Source organism: Chiloscyllium plagiosum, unplaced genomic scaffold, assembly GCF_037043375.1.
Source record: "Chiloscyllium plagiosum isolate Xiang-an unplaced genomic scaffold, Cpla_swu_hap1 HiC_scaffold_29, whole genome shotgun sequence".
In the NCBI taxonomy this organism is placed as follows: domain Eukaryota; kingdom Metazoa; phylum Chordata; class Chondrichthyes; order Orectolobiformes; family Hemiscylliidae; genus Chiloscyllium; species Chiloscyllium plagiosum.
The window spans coordinates 9090820-9111344 of record NW_028270167.1 but is presented as its reverse complement, the minus strand read 5'-3'; the positions used below and the strand labels follow the sequence as shown (position 1 = coordinate 9111344).

Genomic DNA, 20525 nt, shown 5'->3' with positions numbered 1-20525 from the left:
GAGATTGATGAGTTTGGTTGAACGTGAGTGGGCAGATTTCAGATGGAGAATGAACACTGGCATTAGGTTATCAGGCCTGTTTCTGTGTTGCAATATTTTGGTACGCAATCTTGTAGCTAGCTACCTGATGAAGGAACAGTGCTCCGAAAACTACTACTTCCAAATAAACCTGTTGGACTATAACCTGGTGTTGTGCGATTTTTAACTTTGCCCACTCCTGTCCAACACTGGCACCTCCACATCTCGCCCAGGATTGTGCATGGTTTAAATGTGCACTGACCATTGGGTTTGAGAGGAAATAATACTAGTTAAGAGATCTCTGTCAGTCTCTGACAGTGGCCTGTACTGAATTCACTGTAGAATTCTTCCCAAGTCTAACCTTTCTGATTAACTTATCTTGAAGTAATGCTGCGTGACATTGAGGCAGATTAATAAGGAGCCTCAGTCATCGCTTCCAGCTCTCGATATCTTCCCAAAGGCATCACTCCACACGGGAGAAAAAAAAGTAAATCTGTCTTTGGACATGTATCAGGCTGAACACTGGGATTGAGATTTCTTTTGTGTTTTCGGTCAGCTTGGTTCTTTCTGGAGAGAAGCTGGGGGGAGACTGCAAGAATTGTCTTTACATGTTTGTCTTGAAACACCAGAATCGGTTCAAATACGGTAGTGGATTTCGAGTGGAACTGAATTGCAGCAGGTACTTTATTTAAAGAACGTGATCTACCTTGTGTGTCTCTTTGTGAAAGTTAACATTTTACGTAGTGCACTTTTACTCATCCAACTAGCTTTTGTGAAAAAGTGTGAAGAGCAATTATCTAATCAAGCTGTTCAGAAATGTTATTACACAGCTCAGGAGCAGGTGGGACTTGAAAATGCACACATTATGGCTTCAAGGCGGCGATGCTGTCATTGTAACAGACCAGCCTTCTCAAGGTACAGATAATATTCTGATATTTGCATGCTGTATCAGGATTAGTAATCAAACGATAATCGGTATTTTCTGAAATTTCTCAATAACACCTATGTGATGTAGACAATTTGTGGGGATTGTTGAGAAACAAATTACAGTGAGACAATTAGATTACTTACAGTGTGGAAACAGGCCCTTCAGCCCAACAAGTCCACACCAACCCGCTGAAGCGCAACCCACCCATTCCCCTACATTTACCCCTTTACCTAACACTACGGGCAATTTAGCATGGCCAATTCACCTGACCTGCACATCTTTGGACTGTGGGAGGAAACCGGAGCACCCGGAGGAAACCCAGGCAGACACAGGGAGAATGTGCAAACTCCACACAGTCAGTCGCCTGAGTTGGGAATTGAACCCGGGTCTCTGGAGCTGTGAGGCAGCAGTGCTAACCACTGTGCCACCGTGCTGTCTATCATTGTATTAACAATGATCTGCAGTAAAATCTCTTAGAAACCTAGTTTCCTTAAAGTTGGTCTCAATCAGACTGGAATAAATCACCTGACCGGAGTAGATCACGTTGCGGAATTGAAACTGGAAAACATGAGTCATATGGTGACAAGAGGTGAGATGTTGTTCTGTGGTTTGGGCAGAGACCTTTTGTATATTTCAAACTAAGAGAGATTCTTGATTAGTCAGGGAATCAAGAGTTATGGGGAAAACACAGGAAAGTGACATGCGGAAAGTTGGATCAGTCATGGTGCCCTTGAATGGCGAAGCAGTTTGAGGGGCCAAATGGTCTCTTCATGTTTTTATTTTGTATGGCCATGAGCTGTCGGGGCAGCTGTCCTCTGACACTGCTTCAATTGATCTGGGAGTGTTTAGAGCTGCAGTAGGTGTCAGAATTGGAAAGTGAACCATTTCTGGGAGCAGAATTTTCACTTTGAAAAATGATCAGGAAAGAAAGGTACTGTCACTTGTTCCAGATGAGGATAAATAAAACAGCGCTTTCACTGTCAGCTTAAGTTAAATTTTCTGATTGCATAACGTTTCATAATCTGAACATAAACATGTAACTGTTTATATTATTTGAGGCTGAATGAGAAATTTCTGTTGCCAACTAACCAGCATGTCATGTCAGGAATGGACAAGCACTTGATGTGGTCAAACAACATTACTACATCCCGAGTCTGAATGGTGGCAGTAACCTGACTAGTTTAGGAAGGTTTTGTACCTGAGTTAAACTAAATCATGGAGGAGTTTCAAACAGTCATATTCAATGTTTCCCACTGTTACAACAAATCACATTTATATAGCGCCTTTAAGCTAAAACATTCTATGAAAGGAAATATGACTTTGAGCCACATAAAGAGATATTAATCAGAGGAGGAGAATCTTAGTCAATGAGGTAGGTGGGTACAATTACAACTTTTTAAAGATATTTGGATAAGTACATGAATAGGAAAGGTTTAGATGGATAGTTAGCCCGGAGCAGGCAGGTGGGACTAGCTTAGTTTGGGATCACAATCAGCATGGACTGGTTGGACCGAAGTGTCTGTTTCTGTGCTGCATGACTCTATGACTCTATGTTGAGTGGTCTTTCGCTTTTCATTGAACATCATAGCACATATTAATCCTGCATCTTTTAAAATAATTGGCTACAACATATAAAAAGGTAATTGAAAGGAATGGCTATCACTTAAGAAATTAAATAGATAAAACGGTTATTAATTTTTGTTGGTGTTACTTTGATCTATGACAGTCATGGTCAGGTCAGTTCAAGTTATAGTGGGAAATAATTGTATTAGGGCACATAAATGTATTTCAGGACACATTTAACTCATGTTGTTTATCTTTATTTATATATTTCTGTCTTAAACTTTTGTGTCCACATTTATAATGAAATCTACCTATGTAAATTTGTCACATTGTGATTGCAACCTCTTGCCAGTAGTGATATGTGGTGCACCAAATCACAGGAGGTAGGTGTGACAGATACAGGAGTGCATCCTGTATACAAAAGAAAGATAATAAAATGTGAAGTGCAGTGCTCCACACCAAAAGAAACCTTTATGGAAAAATCTGATTCATGTTTTAATTCCTGGTCTTTGTTTCAGCGTAAACATTAAACAATTTTTGAAATCAAAGAATTCCTACAGTGTGGAAGCAAGCCATTCAGCCCATTGAGTTTACACTGATCCTCGGAAGAGCTTCCCACCCAGACCCACCCCCTGACCCTGTCGTATCCCTGTAACGCTGCACTCCCCATGGCCAATCCACCTAATCAGCGCATCTTTGGACTGTGGAAGGAAACCAGAGCACCAGGAGGAAACCACACAGACATGGAGAGAATGTGCAAACTCCATACAGATAGTCACCTGAGGGTGGAATCAAACCCAGGTACCTGGCACTGTGAGGCAGCAGTGTTAACCACTGAGCCAGTGTGTCATTCCAAATGGCAAGGATCAATAATGAGCTACCAATAAAGACCATTATTAAGCAGTTGATTTGTAAATATCACAAAACATGCTGAAAACCTTTGAGGTGAATTTATCCATTTGTTCCACAATTTACCCCTCTTGTTTGTGGAATCTAGAGAATGATAGAATAAAGTGCCAAGAACCCATTAGTTGTCTGAGTGTTGTCGATGAATCATTTGTAAGAAGATAGAAATTTAAGGAGACTTATTTGAGTAGCACCTATGGAATACTGCACATATAGGTCCAAGCCTGATATCCATGACATGGTAGGTTCAATACATCAATCTGAGGACTGACACCAAACAGAGACCAGGACCTTCCCATGGCAAAAAGAAAATGTGATAAATTCATTAAACAATTCTATTTCAAGAGAGTTCTCCCACAGTCTGAATGGATGTCGGGATGACACGGTTTCCTGGTAGATTTCCCTTTTATTTGGTACAGGGAAGGGAACAACAGTGAATTCCAGATTACTCAATTAAGAGGAGGCCCTGTGTAGTTGTCCAGAAAGGCGCAGCAACAATAACTTTGTAGAGGCCAATGAGGAAAGAAGAGCTGGTCTTTAAAAGATTATTCTTTAAGAAGATAATTCTTTACAATTATTAGGAACACTGCTGGCCAAATTTTCCAGTGATCATGAAATACATATATTTGTAAAGAAAACACAGACTTAAACCAATGGGGAAAGAAAAGGTAAATTAACATAGTTGCCTTTAGTATAAGAATGATAGATTCTTCTTTAGGACAGATCTTCGGGAAGTAACACTCTGCTTTGTACCCTATCGTAAGTAATAGCCATGAAAACTATCGCTGTGAGTTCTAGCATGGACCTGTACAGGAACAATGAGATCCACACATATCATCGTATCAGTGCTGCACCAACAAACTGCAAGGAGCAGAAAAGGCTTCGCTATTCAATACCTCCTGCCCAAACTCCGAAAGGCAAACACTTGTTGGCCTATCTCCCAAGGATTCCAATGGACTCAGGTCAATATGGAACGTTTTCAGTAAAGGTAAGTAAATGTATTGAAATTACTAGAGCTAAAGGAGAAAATGTTTTTGTTGTTCAGACTGGCCAGGAGAGATATATAAATCTCCAAGCAAAGCCATCCCAAATTGTGACTTGACCTATTTTTCTTTCTTTCATGGGTTTAGGGCATTGTTGGTGAGACTGGCATTTATTGCGCATCCCTAGTTACCCAAAGGGCAGTTGAGAGAAAACCACATTGCTGTGGGTCTGGAGTCACATGTAGGCCAGATCAAGTAAAGATGGTAGATTTCCTTTCCTACAGGGCATGAGTGAACTAGATGGTTTATTCCTGACAATCTGCAATGGATTCATGGTTATCATTAGACTTTTATTTCCAGATTATTATTGAAATCAAATTCCACTATCTACTGCAGTGAGATTTAAATCAAGGTCCCCAGAACATTACCTGGGTCTCTGGATTAATCATCTAGTGATAATACCACTATGTCATTGCCTAACCTCTAACTTGAGTAATTAAAAACAGACCAAAAATGAAAGGCTCACCAGTTTTGAATAAAATCTTTGAGAGAAAGTGAGGGCTGCAGATGCTGGAGATCAGAGCTGAAAATGTGTTGCTGGAAAAGCACAGCAGGTCAGGCAGCATCCAAGGAACAGGAGAATCGACGTTTCGGGCATAAGCCCTTCTTCCTGAAGAAGGGCTTATGCCCGAAACGTCGATTCTCCTGTTCCTTGGATGATGCCTGACCTGCTGCACTTTTCCAGCCTCACATTTTCAGTTTTGAATAAAAGCCCACCCCCCACAAGAAGACCTGTTGGATAAAGACATTGTATGGTGTGATACTAGCGCCAATGAGAAAGTTCAGACCTCCTCTTTTTAGGCAGATGTTAAAATCTTAGAATCATAAAATCCCTTTAATGCAGATAGAGGCCATTTGACCCATTGAGTCTGCACCAACCCATCCATACCCACACCATCCCCCACCCTATTCCTGTAACGCCACATTTGCCATGGCTAATCCACCTAACCGTCACATCCCTGGACACTTGGGGGCAATTTAGCATTGCCAATCCACCTAACCTGCGCATCTTTGGATTGTGGGAAGAAACCGGAGTACCTGGAGGAAACTCATGTAGATACAGGATCAATACTCTGCATTAACAGTAAGGTGTGGCTCTCAATAACTGTCTGCCAACCACTGCAGGGAGAATGGGTGTATTATCAGGAGTGGGTCATTCTTGTCAGCGAGAACAGAAGGCGCCAGGGGCATCAGGTTAGGTAAATATTTAGTGGGTACTCATGGCTAGCTCTCATTAAAATCAGCACCTTTAAGGAGAAATAGAGAGAAAGAAACCTCTTTGTCTAATACGTTGTAAGTTACTGCTGGTATGCCTCTCCCCTTCATGAGATGGAGACAAAATTGATCTTGTAGAAAGCAAGGATTGCAGATGCTGGAGATCAGAGTCGAAAAGTGTGGTGCTGGAAAAGCACAGCCAGTCTGGGAGCATCCAAAGGGGCAGGAGAGTTGACGTTTCAGGCATAAGCTGTGCTTTTCCAGTGCCACACTTTTCGACTATGAAACTGATCTTGGGCTATTAACTTCCAAATAGGTGATAGCAGACCATTCTACATTAGCCCCATGTTCCCTTTCAGTTAAAGTGCATAGAAAAAAATGAAGGGTTATATTTTGATTCATTACCATCCATTTTGTTCCACTGTCCAGGATTGTTTCATCCCTAGTAATGTTAGTAAATTAAAATTAATCGCTTGATTTTGTGAACCTTAGAATCAAGAGTAGATACAGCAAGGTATAGCATTGAGATTTACAGACTGCACTTTCAGTCAAATCCAGACACAAATACATAGTTGTCAGAAGTTTGGATAACCACTGCTGTTACGTCCAAGTTGACCTTATTTGTGCTTAGTGTTCAGATTATGAAATTGAAATCAAAAGGTGAACTAGTTTGAGTGATTCCCCAGCATTTTACCAATGTGAAAAGACCCATAATGGAAAACGGAATGAAGTGAAAAAGAAGAGAGAAGATCGGGACTGATCATAATTAGCTTGCTTGAGTCTTAAAGGATTTCCAGTTATGGCACAAGGGCAAGACTAGTCCTACAACTTTATGTGGATTGGAAAGGGGATAACTAAAGTAGCAGATAGTTTTCCAGCAACACATTTTTAAGCAATGATTCTTGATTCCAACACAGAGAGCATAGAGAAATTTACCTTACAGGCATTAAACTATGACAAGTAATTCATTTAGTGGACTCTAACGTCCAATTGAAATTAACAAATCCCTCTGATGCCTGGATAGGTTTGTCTTAGAGTAGGAGGAGCCCATGTGGAAGCAGTTGTCTGTATTGAGTTAAGTGGTCTTGATATGAGCATTGCGATTTGCCCTCATATCCTAGGACAGCAGAAGTTAATTTTGTCTTTGGGTAGGAAGGTTGAACTGGCAATACATGATCAAAGCTTGCAGCCTTTGTAAAGATCTCCAGTCTCCATTGAAGACATTTGGAGGGATCTGTCACCCAAAGTCAGAATTTCCTTAAATGTATTTTATTACTGTAGATGGAAATGCTTAGGGAAAGATAATTGTTAAGCATATTTCAATAATTTTCTTTTCCTTTATAGCCAGAAACCAAGTTGATAGAAACATTGGGAGAGATTCCAAAATCTCCACAACATAGAGATTCCTCATCGTCTGGAAGAACGAGCATTATGTCAAACCTCAAACCATTGGCTGGCAGAGAGAATCGCGAGACACAAACAACAAATGACACATCATCTCTGTATTTAGATTTCGGTCCAGACACAAACTGCTCACCAGCTGCCCCCACCGCAAACCCCAAGCAGAAACTAAGTGTGGCCATCAATGTGGATGAGCATTCCAGGCACCGTCGGATATATTACAGGGGCTCAAATTTGCAAGACGTTAATTCCAAGACGTGGTACCCAAGGCATGCTGGCAGCTTACCCAATCTTCCAAACAATTCTCGGAATTTACGTGTTTCAGCAAAAAGCGTCTTATCTTACCCCGGATCTCCAAAGCAAAGGTGCAAACTGATGAATGACAACCAGCACCAGTTCATGTTTCCATATCAGCAGAAGCGACAGCGTTATGTGATGAAAGATGGGAAATGCCAAGTCAATCTTGGACACATTGAAGAGAAGCACAAGTTCCTTTTTGACATTTTCACTACTGTAGTAGATTTGAAGTACCGCTGGTTTCTCTTTGTCTTCATGATGTGTTATCTTTTGACTTGGGTGACTTTTGGGTTTTTGTACTTCCTGGATGCATACATTAGAGGTGATATTAACCATGTAGGTGAAACTGATTGGAAACCTTGCTTAGAAAATGTGGATGGCTTCATTTCTGCCTTACTGTTATCAATTGAAAGTCAAAGGACAATTGGCTATGGGTCTCGCATGGTAACATCGAATTGTGCAGAAAGTGTCATTTTACTCATAGCTCAATGCATCGTTGGTTCGATGATTGATGCCATGATGGTGGGCTGTGTGTTTGTGAAGATCTCTCGTCCCAAGAAGCGAGCCGAGACTCTGAAGTTTAGTAAATATGCAGTGATATCGCACAGGGATGATGAACTTTGCTTGATGTTTAGAATTGGTGACCTGAGGGAAAGCCACATGGTTGATGCAAAACTGAGGGCCAAACTCATCAAATCCAGACAAACAAAGGAAGGTGAATTCATACCTCTAGATCAAACAGAAATCAACCTTGGCTACGACACAGGGAAAGACCGCCTGTTCCTGGTAGAACCCCAGACCATTAGCCACATCATCAATGAGAACAGTCCATTCTGGGTAATGTGTGCTGAGTCAATGAAGAGGGAACAGTTTGAAATTATTGTAATTCTGGAAGGCATAGTGGAATCCACAGGTTAGTTGCATCCTATCATAACCTCTTAAATGCACCACAATGTGGAACAATGTTCAACATTTTCTGGAAAAAGTGAGGACTGCAGATGCTGAAGATCAGAGTCGAGAGTGTGGTGCTGGAGAAGCACAGCAGGTCAGGCAGCACCCGAGGAGCAGGAGAGTCTGGCTTCTCCTGCTCCTTGGATGGTGCCTCAATATTCTCTGGAGATTTAGAACATTGAGAGATGAACTAATTGAAATGTACAACTTCTTGGTATGAGAGATTGATTTCTCTGGCTGGAATGTTCAGTTATAGGAGTCATATTCTCAGGATAGGTGACTGTTTAGAGGTGAGGTGAGAACATTCTTTACTTCAAGGGTTGTGGATCTTAGGAATTCTCTATCCTAGAAATCTATGATGTCAAACATACTTCAGACTAAGATTGATAGATATTTGACACTGATTGAACTAATGGATTTGGGAATACAGAGAGAAAACAGAATCGATGGAGAAAAGCTGCCATCATCTTATTAAATGGCAGAGCAAGCTGAGGGGTTTAGATGGCTTACTCCTGCTCCAGTTTCTCATGCTCTGAGGAATGGAGGGGCAGTCTAGTGGGGAGAGGTTGAGTAGGTTGGGCCTGTAATCATTGGAGTTTAGACGAATGAGAGGCGATCTTATTGAAACATTTAGGATAAGTTGGTGACTTAATAGGGTAAATGCAGAGTCGGTGTTTTTGTTTGTGGGAGGATCAAATTCCAGAGGGCATAATAAGGTGTCACCCATATAAGACAAAGGCGCAGAGGAATTTCTTCTCACAAAGCGTAGTGAATCTGTAGATTCTTTACTGCAGAGGGCTGATAAAACTGGGAGGTTAGTATAGTCAAGGCTGAAACAGAACAGACAGATTTTTACTCAGTAAGGGAATCAAAAGATATAGAGAAAAGGTAAGAGAGTGGAGTTGAAAGTGGTCAGATCAATCACGATTCTCGTTGAACGGTGAAGCAGGCTCAATGGCTGGCTTTGGCTCCTATTTCTTACGGTCTGGTGCTTCTTATGATCTCCTATCTACATATTTAATCAAGCTACACTTCTCTGTAAAATGTACAAATGAAAGAGCTAAGTCAATGACTGATGAGTTGCCCTTTACTTTTGTTCACTTACAGGAATGACCTGCCAAGCGAGGACTTCCTATAAAGAAGATGAGATCCTCTGGGGCCACCGGTTTGAGTCTTGCATCCTCTTAGAGAAAGGTGCATTCCGAGTTGATTACACCAAGTTTGACAAGACATTTGAGGTACAGATGCCACCAGGCAGTGCCAAGGACATGCATGAGGCAAAAGAAATAGAGAAAACATACCTGTCCTCACTCCGTTTGTACTGGGAGAATCTGAACCATTCCTGTGCCAAAGAGCAGGGCCATAGTTTGACTGAGAATTCCAATATTATGGAAGAGAATAACATAGAAGATGTGGGGAATGACTAAAGATTGCAATTTTCTTGTAATTAATTAAAATAGCATTCTGAAACCAGGAGGATATTGAAGAATCTGGAGGATATCGAAGAATCTTTAAAGCCACTGAGGATCAGAGTAGAAATAATTACTCTGAACTTGACTAAGACCTTCAGCAAGATCTACATAGGAAAGGAAATGGAGCATTGTTATTGCAAAGTCTGCAATACTGGTATATATTGGAAACAAAGGTCTAAGGTTGAAAGATTGCTAAGTCGGGTGGGTAGATATTCTAATTTTGCACTTAATGGATTATTGGGAGTCATTTTGAGGATATGATAAGAAACCACAAATAAGATGGCAAGTGGTTTGTGTAAACATTTGACTTGTTGGGCTGAATGGCCTTTCCTCATTCTACGTTTTGAAACTTTTGTGAATGAAGCTTCCTTATTGTTCCTCCATATTGGGGTGTGATACTATACAGGCAAGCCCTAGGCTGCGAATGGTTTCTGAACACAATGCAGGACAATATAAAATATCTGACCTTAAGTATGAGGAAACGTTTGTGAGTTGGATCTTTAAAATTAATATTACACACCCCTGTATGTGATTGCATTTGTAAGTACAAACCTCTGTAAGTTGGATATTCATAATCAGGGACTGCATGTTGTTTCATTATGCTATCACTTATGAGAATTAACTGGATTCAAGTAACAGAGCCCATCTCACTTTAAAGTTACCACAGTTTCAATAGCTATTAGAGAAGTTGCAATATGGTGCATAACCTACAATGGCTTGGAAATTCCTGGGCTCATGAAAACTGAAGAACGGTTAGAGTCATAGACACGTACACACGGAAACAGACCCTTCGGTTCAACTCATCCATGCCTACCAGATATATCCTAAATTAGTCTACTCCCATTTGCCAGCATTTGGCCCATATCTGTCTAAACCTTTCCTGGTCATGACTCCATCCAGATGCTTCTCAAATGTTGTAATTTTACCAGCCCCCACTACACTCTCTGGCAACTCATTCATACATACAACACCCTTTGTGTGAAAAGGTTGGCCCTTTGACCCCCTTATAAATCTTTCCCCTCTCACTCTGAATCTATGCCCTCTAGTTCTGGACTCTTTGGGGAAAATACCTTGTCTATTTACCCTAACCATGTCCCTCATGATTTTATAATCCTATATAAGGTCACCCCTCAGCCTCCGATGCTCCAGGGAAAACAATTGCAATCTATTCAGCTTCTCCTTATAGCTCAAATCCTTCAACCCTGGCAACATCCTTGTAAATCTTTTCTGAACCCTTTTAAGTTTCACAACATCTTTCCTGTAGGAGGGAGACCAGAATTGCATATAGTATTCCAAGAGTGGCCTAACCAATGTCCCATACAGCTGTAACATGACCTCCCAACTCCTGTACTCAATGCACTGACCAATAAAGGCAAGCATACCAAATGCCTGGTTGTTATCCACCTCTGTGGAGGTTGGGAATGAGGATAATAAGATTAGGGAGGCAAGACATTTTGGACAGGTCTAGGATTCATTGGCTATGATTCCATATCTATGAGAATGGAAGGGGCTTTGAATGGGCTTTCTACCCACCTGACTCTAAGCATTGTCTGGCTAGTTACATCAAAAACTTTGCCTTTTAGAATCTTAGAAAATCTCAGCTGAGATGTAGCCTAAGTCAGGCCTACAGGAGACCTTTACATGGTAGTTTATTACCCTGAGAACTCCACTTACTGCATTGGGAAGGGAAGATCCTTTAACTTGGTCCTCCGCGCTCTCAGTAATGGGGAATGTTGCAATTCCCACATTTAACCCAGACCACTTCATCAAAGTGAATAATCCTGTCCCTAATCCTGTCTGGGTGCGGGTTAAACATTAATGTGACATAGACTAACACCAGCGGTGCAAGCCCCCGGGAATTTCTGCACCATTGTGTTCCTTTTCTCTCTATAGCTGCTTCTTATTACAACTCATCTATAGCCCTAGCTAAGGCTGTAAAGATGTTTACATAGGTGCTGGAAAGTTCTTTTCTGTTGGATCTTTGATTCAGTGTCTGATTGTTCACAATCTGATTGTAAAGTATCATTCACTGTATTCTGGAATTGTATCAGCATTACATATATATTGATTAAAATATATCCATTTTATTCAATGATGTGCAGGGTTAAACAACAACGAACAAATACAAATTTCTGTCTTTAATTATTCTTCCTAATTCACTTGCTGCACTGAAGCTTTGATGGGGCAGGAGAATGATTGGTTGCATAGAGGATAGAGGGTCATACAGCACAGAAACAGACCCTTCGGCCCAACCAGTCCATGCCGAACATAATCCCAAACTAAACCAGTCCCACCTGCCTGCTCCTGGCCCTTATCCCTCCAAATCGTTCGTATTTGTGTATCCATCCAAATGTCTTTTAAATGTTGTAATTGTACCTGCATCCACCACTTCCTCAGGAAGTTCATTCCACAAGCAAACCACCCTCTGTGTAAAAATTTGCCTCATGCCTTTTTAAAAATCTCTCTCCTCTCACCTTGAAAATATCATACCTAGTCTTGAAATTCCCCATCCTGGGGGAAAAGACAGTTACCATTGACACTATCTATACTTCTCATCAGGTCACCCCTCGACGTCCTCTGCTCCATAAGGCATGAAAGTGTAAATATCCAGTCACAGAAACAACTTTCCTCTATCCATAATGAAAGAGCTCCACACTTACGTCCTTGGTCCTGATGCACTTTTCCAATAAAGCTCAATGTAAGTTGGAGAAACAGCACCATATCTTCTGACTGCGCACTTCACAGTCTTCTGGACTCAATACTGAGTTCAATAACTTTACATTATGAGTCCTCTCCTGAGTTGCGAGCTTCTTTTTCATCAAGGATCAGTGTTTGTAGCAAAGACAGCAAGGCAGATTGTTATGTGATAGATCGGGAAAGGGGGAAGTACGAGGACACATAGATGTCCTTGTGTGCCAGTCCCTGAAAGTAATCATGCAGGTACAGCAGGCAGTGAAGAAGGCATATAGTACACTGGCCATTGTGGCAATAGAATTTGAGTACAGGAGCAAGGATGTCTTGCTGCAACTATACAGGGCCCTGGTGAGACCACACCGGGAGTACTTGTGCAGTATTGGTCTCGTTATCTGAGGAAGGATGTTCTGGTGATGGGGGAAGAACATCAAAGGTTTACCAGACTGATTCCTGGAGGGAGGTTTTGCAGATCTGATGTACGAAGATAGACTGGATCAGTAGAGATCATGTCAACTGGAGTTTAGAAGATAGAGGAGGGATCTCTAGAAACCTATAAAATTCTAACAGGTAGAGTGGCGAGCCTGTGGAATTCTCTACCACAGAAACTGGTCGAAGCCAAAACATTGAATATGTTGTCGAAAAGGAGTTAGAAAAAGTTATTCCAGCTACAGGGATCAAAGGATATGGAGATCAAGTGGGAACAAGGTACTGAGTTGGATGATCAGCCATGTTCATATCAAATTGTGAAGTGGGCTCAATGGGCTGAGTGGCCTGCTCCTGTTTACCTTGATTTAAAAGCAAGGACTGTGGATGTTGGAAATCTGAAATAAGAACAGAAAATGCTGGAGAAACTTAGCAGGTCTGGCAGCATCTGGGAAGAGAGAGAAAGAGTTAATTTCTCGAGTCCAATAATGGTTTCTCTTCAGAGCTCACTCTTCATCCTGGTCAGCTGTACCACCCTTTTACCTTGCTGTTCTTGGACAACCTGTTTCCACTGATAGTCCCTATGTGGAAACTCACCATATAGAACACAGCCTCCAACTTCCCTCTTTGCCCCACAGCCCTGACATTACACTTTGATGATGCCCACCCTGACTCTATATATGTCCCTCACCACCAGAGGCCATGGTGGTGCTCAATAATCCCCCCATTCCATAACCTTTTATGCCCCCCCCCCCCATTCTGTGTACCACCTCCTCTCCCCATACCTCAGCTTTCCCCCGTTGCTGGTCTTGTCCCTGGCTAAACATATGTTTCTGCTCCTGACCCCCTCCCAAAGCCATGGATCTCCCACACCTCTCACCACAGAGCATGCTTTCCTTATCAGCTTCGGGTTTTTCCCTCCACTATTCATGGATCCCAGGATTAATTGCTCTCCAGCCTCATGTTGACTTTGACACACCAGGCCACTGACCGCTGTCCTTGCAGCTCCATAATTGAGAGTATGCTATTCGTCTGATGGCTTGCATTGGCTCTCCAGCACTGACCACAGCCCACTCCCTGGCCTGACATCAGATGTTAGATCAGGGTGGTGCTGGAAAGACACAGCAGGTCAGGCAGCATCTGAGGAGCAGGAAAATCGACGTTTCAGACAAAAGCCCTTCATCAGGAATAGAGGCAGGAAGCCTCCAGGATGGAAAGATAAATGGGGGGGTGGGGATGGGGAGAAGGTAGCAAGGAGTACAATAGGTGAGTGGGGGTGGGGATGAAGGTGATAGGTCAGAGAGGAGGGTGGGGGAAGGTAGCAAAGAGTACAAAAGATGAATGGGGGTGGGGATGGAGGTGATAGGTCAGGGGGAGGGTGGAGCAGATGGGTGGGAAGGGAGATTGGCAGGTAGGACAGGTCATGGGGACAGTGCTGAGCTGGAAGGTTGGAACTGGGGTAAGGTGGGGGGAGGGGAAATGAGGAAACTGGTGAGCTACTCCCTTACTACCTGATGCCTTGAGGAAGAACGCCTCATCTTTCGCCTTGGAACACTTCAACCCCAGGGCATCAAAGTGGACTTCATCAGTTTCCTCTTTTCCCCTCCCCCTCACCTTACCTCAGTTCCAACCTTCCAGCTCAGCACTGTCCTCATGACCTGTCCTACGTGCCAATCTCCCTTCCCACCCATCCGCTCCACACTCCCTCTGACCTATCACCTCCATCCCCACCCCCATTCACCTACTGTACTCTTTGCTACCTTCTTCCAAGCCACCCCCCCCCCCCCCCCACTCCCCAGTTATCTCTCCACCCTGTAGGCTTCTTGCCTCTATTCCTGATGAAGGGCTTTTGCCCGAAATGTCGATTTTCCTGCTCCTTGGATGTTGCCTGACCTGTTGTGCTTTTCCAGCATCACTCAGATCTAAACTCTGGTTTCCAGCATCTGCAGTCCTCACTTTTGCCCTGTCATCAGATATATCCATTGTGACCCACTCATGTTGAGTGCACAATGGACTCTTGATTGTGCCCTTGACTGTGTGTGAACTCTTCCTTCGACTGACAGTACTGACAGCCCCCTGAGTGACAGGGGTAGCATGGTGGCTCAGTGGTTAGCACTGCTACCTCATGGCACTCGGGACTTGGGTTTGATTCCAGCCTTGGGTGACTGTCAGTGTGGAGCCTTCACATTCTTCCTGTATCTGTGTGGGTTTCCTCTGGGTGCTCCGGTTTCCTCCCACAGTCCAAGATATGCAGGTTTGGTGAATTAGCCGTGCTAATTTGCCCATAGTGTTCAAAGATGTGAAGGTTAGGGGTAAATATAGAGTAATATGGGTAGGGGAATGGGCTTGGGTGGGATACTCTTTGGAGGGTCAGTGTGGACTTGTTGGACCGAAGGGCCTGTTTTTACACTGTAATGATTCTATGACAGCAGACATCCACCCATCCACTGACTTGGATTACACCCTTCCCACCTCCCACCTCCCATATTGTGAGTTGTGGCTTTATGTGACAGGGAGCTGACGTGTGCCGTAGGCGTGAGATTGAGGTGTCACTGTGGCATCCATCCCTGGACTGACAAGCAGTTCGGCTCTGCACGCGTGTGTGTGTGTGTGTCAATATGACAGAACCGCCAGGCTTTACACACTGGCTGATGTGCCGTTGTGTTAGAAGGCACAGTACAGCATGGCAATGCAATCCCAGGCAGGGAAGCTGTGAGCATGCTAAATGACAGAACACAAAGAGAGCAAGTGAGCAACCCTGAGATGCAGCCTTGTCAATTCTGAGCGTTGGGCACTCGTTCCTGCGCACGCAGTGTCCTGGCAGCAGCTTTTCACTGCTGCTTGGCAGCTGGTGCAAACTGCAGCTTTAAAGGACAGTAGCATTTGGCAGGTGGATCAGAGAGGTGGCGTGAAGGGTCTAACAGGTTGGCGGATGCCAACATCCATGGAAGTAAGCTGCGTGTGGCTGGTGCCTTGGGGCATGTGTTGAGATGTTGTTTGAGACAGCAGCTTGGAAGAGCGAGCTTGAGCTGACAGGTGACTGCGCCGACTTCCATATCAGGAATTTGTGATGTCTAGATTTAGGGTAGCATGGTGGCTCAGTGGTTAACACTGCTGCCTCACAGCACCAGGGACCCAGGTTTGATTCCAGCCTTGGGTGACTGTCTGTGTGGAGCTTGCACATTCTCCCCATGTCTGTGTGGGTTTCCTCCCACAGTCCAAAGATAAGCAAGTCAGGTGCATCTGCATAAAGGTGGAGTTGATGTTGATACAGAACACAGCACAGTAATCAGTGAAAGTCATTGGTTCAGTTGAGGTTTTAGTCAATGTCAACTCCATCATGTTGAGGATGGGTAGTAGATGCCTTTGGTAAGAAAAAATATTACTTGGTATTTGCCCAAGATTGGTGGCTGTCCCATAATAAACACAAGTGATGTAAGGGGTGGGGACTGTGTCTGTAACAGGTCCATTAAAAACCCTTTCACCTGACTGTCTTTTACAGGATAACATGAGCCAGCAACCATGGAATCATTAAACAGCTCAGCTATCTTTAGATTTTTATCAGGATTAGCACTGAGCAGTGTAAAGGATTAAAATCAGATTGCATCTTCCTCACTGGCTGCTGCTAAAAATGAAAATACATCCTTAAGTATTGGATCTAAATACAGGAAGTGACACGCACAATTACACCCTTTGCAGGTGACCCTCCAGAACGTTCTATGAAATACATTTTGGTTCATCAGTTGTTTTAGCAGAAACTGCTACACAAAATTGTTATTGAAGATATCAACATCAAACAGTCATTGAGCTACTTTGACTCCCCATTGAAAATGCTATTTAAATCTTGTTTTTGAACTTGAATGTTTCTATTGCAATTCCAACAATTTACATCAGTGTCTGAAATACAGACAATAAAACCATAGTTTACACTGAGAAAGGGTCAGTAAAGCTAAAGTAAATCACAAAACTAAATTCAATTTTCAAATTGAAAATGAAAACTTGTACACCATTTATTATTTTTTTTAACTACTTAATGTTAAAATTAAAAATCACACAACACCAGGTTATAGTCCAACAGGTTTATTTGGAAGGATTAACTTTCGGAGTGCTGCTCCTTCATCAGGCAGCTGTGGAACAGGATCATAAGACACAGAATTTATAGCAAAAGATCACAGTAGGATGCAACTGAAACAATATAGTTGTTCCAGATGTGCTTCCCTATGTGGTATCCTTTACATCGGGGAGATGGAACGTAAACTTAGGGAACAGTTCAACGAGCATCGCAGCCAGACCCACAGTGGCTGACTGGACTTCCCAGTCACTGCCCATTTTAATTCCCCTTCCCACTCCCTTTCCAACATGACCATTCTTGGGCTCCTCATTGCCATAATGAACCACACCGCAAATTGGAGGAACAACACCTCATCTTCCACCTGGGCAGCCTACAGCCCAGAGGACTCAACATCGAATTCTCCAATTTCAAATAACCTCCCTTCTTATCCCCCCACGACTTCCTTCCCAGCCCCTCCCCCTCCTTTCCACTCCTCCCTGCCACCTACCAGATTCATTCCTCCCATTGACCAACCAGATCTTTCCCTCTACCTGTCTTCACCTATCCCCACTTCACCACCCTGGCCCACCACCCCATTATCTGCAGCTCCCCCCACACCCACCCCCAGTCCTGAAGAAGGGTTACACTTGAAACATCAACTTCTCCACCTCCTGATGCTGCCTGGCTTGCTGTGTTCTCCTAGCCTCCTGCCTGTCTGTTTTGGATAGTAGTATCTGCAGTTTTTTTTGTCTGAGATCAGGTAAGGATGGCAGTTTCCTTCCCAAAAGGATATTAGTGAACCAGAAGAGTTTTTACAACAATTGAAAATGGTCATCATTAGGTTAACTCTTAATTCCAGACTTTTCAAAACAATTTAACTTAGACTTCACCACCTGCAATGGTGCGAATCAAACCCAGGTCTCCAGATCATTTACCTGAGCTTCTTGATTACTAGTGCAGTGGCATTACCAGAAGATCACCTCCCCTATTCTTGGATACATGTTTCTGTTAGAATATTTTTGATGACAGAGTCAGGGTTTTATACCCACAAGTTAGTGCTGTCCTGGAGGCACGGTCTTGGACAGTTTTCTGTGAAGCAGCCTGGTGTGTCCAGCTGTGAGAGTGATTGCTACTGTCTGGTGGCTACTGTCATATGACTGTGTTTAAGATTTTATACTCAACATTATTTAATCAATGGACTTGTAATGCCACCAAATACGTTTGATATAAGGATTTAACTTGTCATCGTACACTGTAACATGACACAGTGTCATATCAAGACACTGGCGTAATAAGTCAAAGTCGAGAGTGTGGTGCTGGGAAAGCACAGCAGGTCATGCAGCATCTGAGGAGCAGGAGAATCAACGTTTCGGACACTCTTCACTCAGGAAACACTGACACTCCTGCTCCTCGGACACTGCCTGACCTGCTGTGTTTTTCTACCACCACACTTTATTGACTCTGACTCTCCAGCATCTGCAGTCCTCATTTTCTCATAATAAATCAAAGGCAGACTTGTCATAGACTTAGAAAGATGCATAGAGCTGCAATTTCATTGAACATGTAAAATTGTTTTAATTTTTAACAGGTGCGGGTGGACCATCTCGGACATCTCCCTCTCCTTCCTGGTGCTCTCCACTACCATTTCCAGCGACCGACTCAATATGGACGTCTACTTCAAACCTACCGACCCCCAAAGCTACCTGAACTACACCTCATCCCTCCCTTCCTTCAGTAAAAATGCTATCCCTTATTCCCAATTCCAACGCCTCCGCCGCATCTGCTCCCAGGAGGACCAATTCCAGATAGCCTCCTTCTTCAAAGACTGCAATATCCTCTCCCACATGGTTGACAATGCCTTCCAGTTTATCTCCCTCCATTTCCCACCACCCCTCCAATTGCAACAAGGACAGAAACTCTCTGGTCCTCACCTTCCACCCCACCAACCTCTGGATACATCGCATCATCCTCCGCCATTTCCGTCACCTACAAACAGACCCCACCACTAGAGATATATTTCCCTCTCCACTCCTATCTGCGTTCCAGAGACACCATTCCCTCCATGACTCCCTTGTTAGGTCCTCACCCACCACCAACCCATCCTCCACTCTTGGTACCTTGCCCTGCCTCCACAAGAAGTGCAAAACCTGTGCCCAAACCTCCCCCTTCACCTCCATCCAAGGCCCTAAAGAATCCTTCCACATCCAACAGAGATTTATCCGTACTTCCACACACATCATCTACTGTGTCCGTTGCTCTCAATGTGGTTTCCTCTACACTGGGAAGATGGAACTCCAACTTGCGGAACATTTCAGAGAACATCTCTGGGATACACACACTAAACAACCTCACCGCCCTATGACTGAACACTTTTACTCCCCCTCCCACTCTGCCAAGGACAAGCAAGTCCTTGGCCTCCTCCACAGCCAATATCTAGCCACCTGAAGCCTGGAGGAAGAACACCTCATCTTCTGCCATGAGACCCTCCAACCACATTGGATCAATGTGGATTTCACCAGTTTCCTCACTTACCCTCACCCCACTCTTATCCCAGATCCAACCTTACAACTTGGCCTTACAGCGCCAGGGACCTGGGTTTGAGTCCAGCTTCGGGAGACTGTCTGTGTGGAGTTTGCAAGTTCTCCTTGTATCTGCGTGGGTTTCCTCCCACAGTCCAAAGATGTCAGGTTGAATGAATTGGCCGTGCTTAATTGCCCATCGTGTTCAGGGATGTGTAGGTTGAGTGCGTTTATCAGGGGAAATGTAATGTGGAGTAATGGGCTTGGGTGTGTTACTCTTCAGAGGGTTGGTGTAGATTTGTTGGGTTTCCATGATAAAAACCTATAATAAATTCCAAAATGTTTAAATTGAATTCAAACTTCAACACCTGCCATGGTAGGATTTGTTCCCTTGTTCCCCAACACAGAAGCTTATTGGGGAGAGGGTCAGATTACTGGTTAAGAGAGATCATTATACAAGGTCAAAATTTATTGATTAAAACACAATAGTGTTAATCCCACAGGTCTCACACACACACACAAACATCATAGAGAAGTCTGGGGATATTTTCTAAACAATCTGTTCAGAGAGGTTCTGGAACAATAGGGACGTGAACGTGGCTCAGAAAATAACAAATGTTGGAAATCACAGCGGGTTAGGCAGCATCCTTGGAACTTGCTCTGTCTCTAGGCATGCTGCCTAACCCGCTGTGATCGCCAGCATTTGTTGCGTTCAGAACAGATTTTAGCATCTTGCAATTTAGTAATTTACTCCTCCTGGCTCAGGCACAGGAACGCTACCAGTGCACCTCAAGAACTGGTTAGTATCAAATCTACAGTGAATGGGAAAGCTGGGTTTCCCGCGCTGGAGTTTGAATGGGGAGAGCGCGGGGCCCGTCGGGAAGGACTACATTTCCCATCGCACCCAGCGGCCCTGGTTAGTGGGGGAGGAGGGAGGGAAAGGACTACATTTCCCGTCGCTCCCTGCGGCCCTGGTCCATGGTGCTGAAGGGCAGGGATAGAAAGGACTACATTTCCCGTCATGTCCCGCGACCAGCGCGCATG

The 20525-nt window shown here is 43.6% G+C and overlaps 1 protein-coding gene across 3 annotated transcripts; it reads left to right on the top strand.

Moving 5' to 3' along the window:
* The first annotated feature begins 453 nt into the window (after window positions 1–453).
* LOC122540615 (G protein-activated inward rectifier potassium channel 3-like) lies at window positions 454–11923 on the top strand. Of its 3 annotated transcripts, none has more exons than XM_043676570.2 (4): window positions 454–697; window positions 4186–4403; window positions 7018–8284; window positions 9430–11923. In XM_043676570.2, the coding sequence occupies exons 2-4, from the start codon at window positions 4188–4190 to the stop codon at window positions 9747–9749; spliced, it is 1803 nt and encodes a 600-aa protein (XP_043532505.2). In that variant the 5' UTR covers window positions 454–697; window positions 4186–4187; the 3' UTR covers window positions 9750–11923. The 3 variants fall into 3 exon arrangements, with proteins under 3 accessions (XP_043532505.2, XP_043532504.2, XP_043532503.2); XM_043676569.2 differs by having other exon boundaries at window positions 4180–4403; XM_043676568.2 differs by lacking the exon at window positions 454–697 and adding an exon at window positions 713–933 and having other exon boundaries at window positions 4180–4403.
* Window positions 11924–20525: the final 8602 nt, after the last annotated feature.

Excerpts from the sequence above, each read along its gene's own strand:
- LOC122540615 (XM_043676568.2), top strand. The coding sequence starts at position 873 with ATGCACACATTATGGCTTCAAGGCGGCGATGCTGTCATTGTAACAGAC. Across the intron at positions 4,404-7,017 it reads ATGGAACGTTTTCAGTAAAG|CCAGAAACCAAGTTGATAGA; the intron begins GTAAGTAAATGT and ends TTTCCTTTATAG. Across the intron at positions 8,285-9,429 it reads AGGCATAGTGGAATCCACAG|GAATGACCTGCCAAGCGAGG; the intron begins GTTAGTTGCATC and ends GTTCACTTACAG.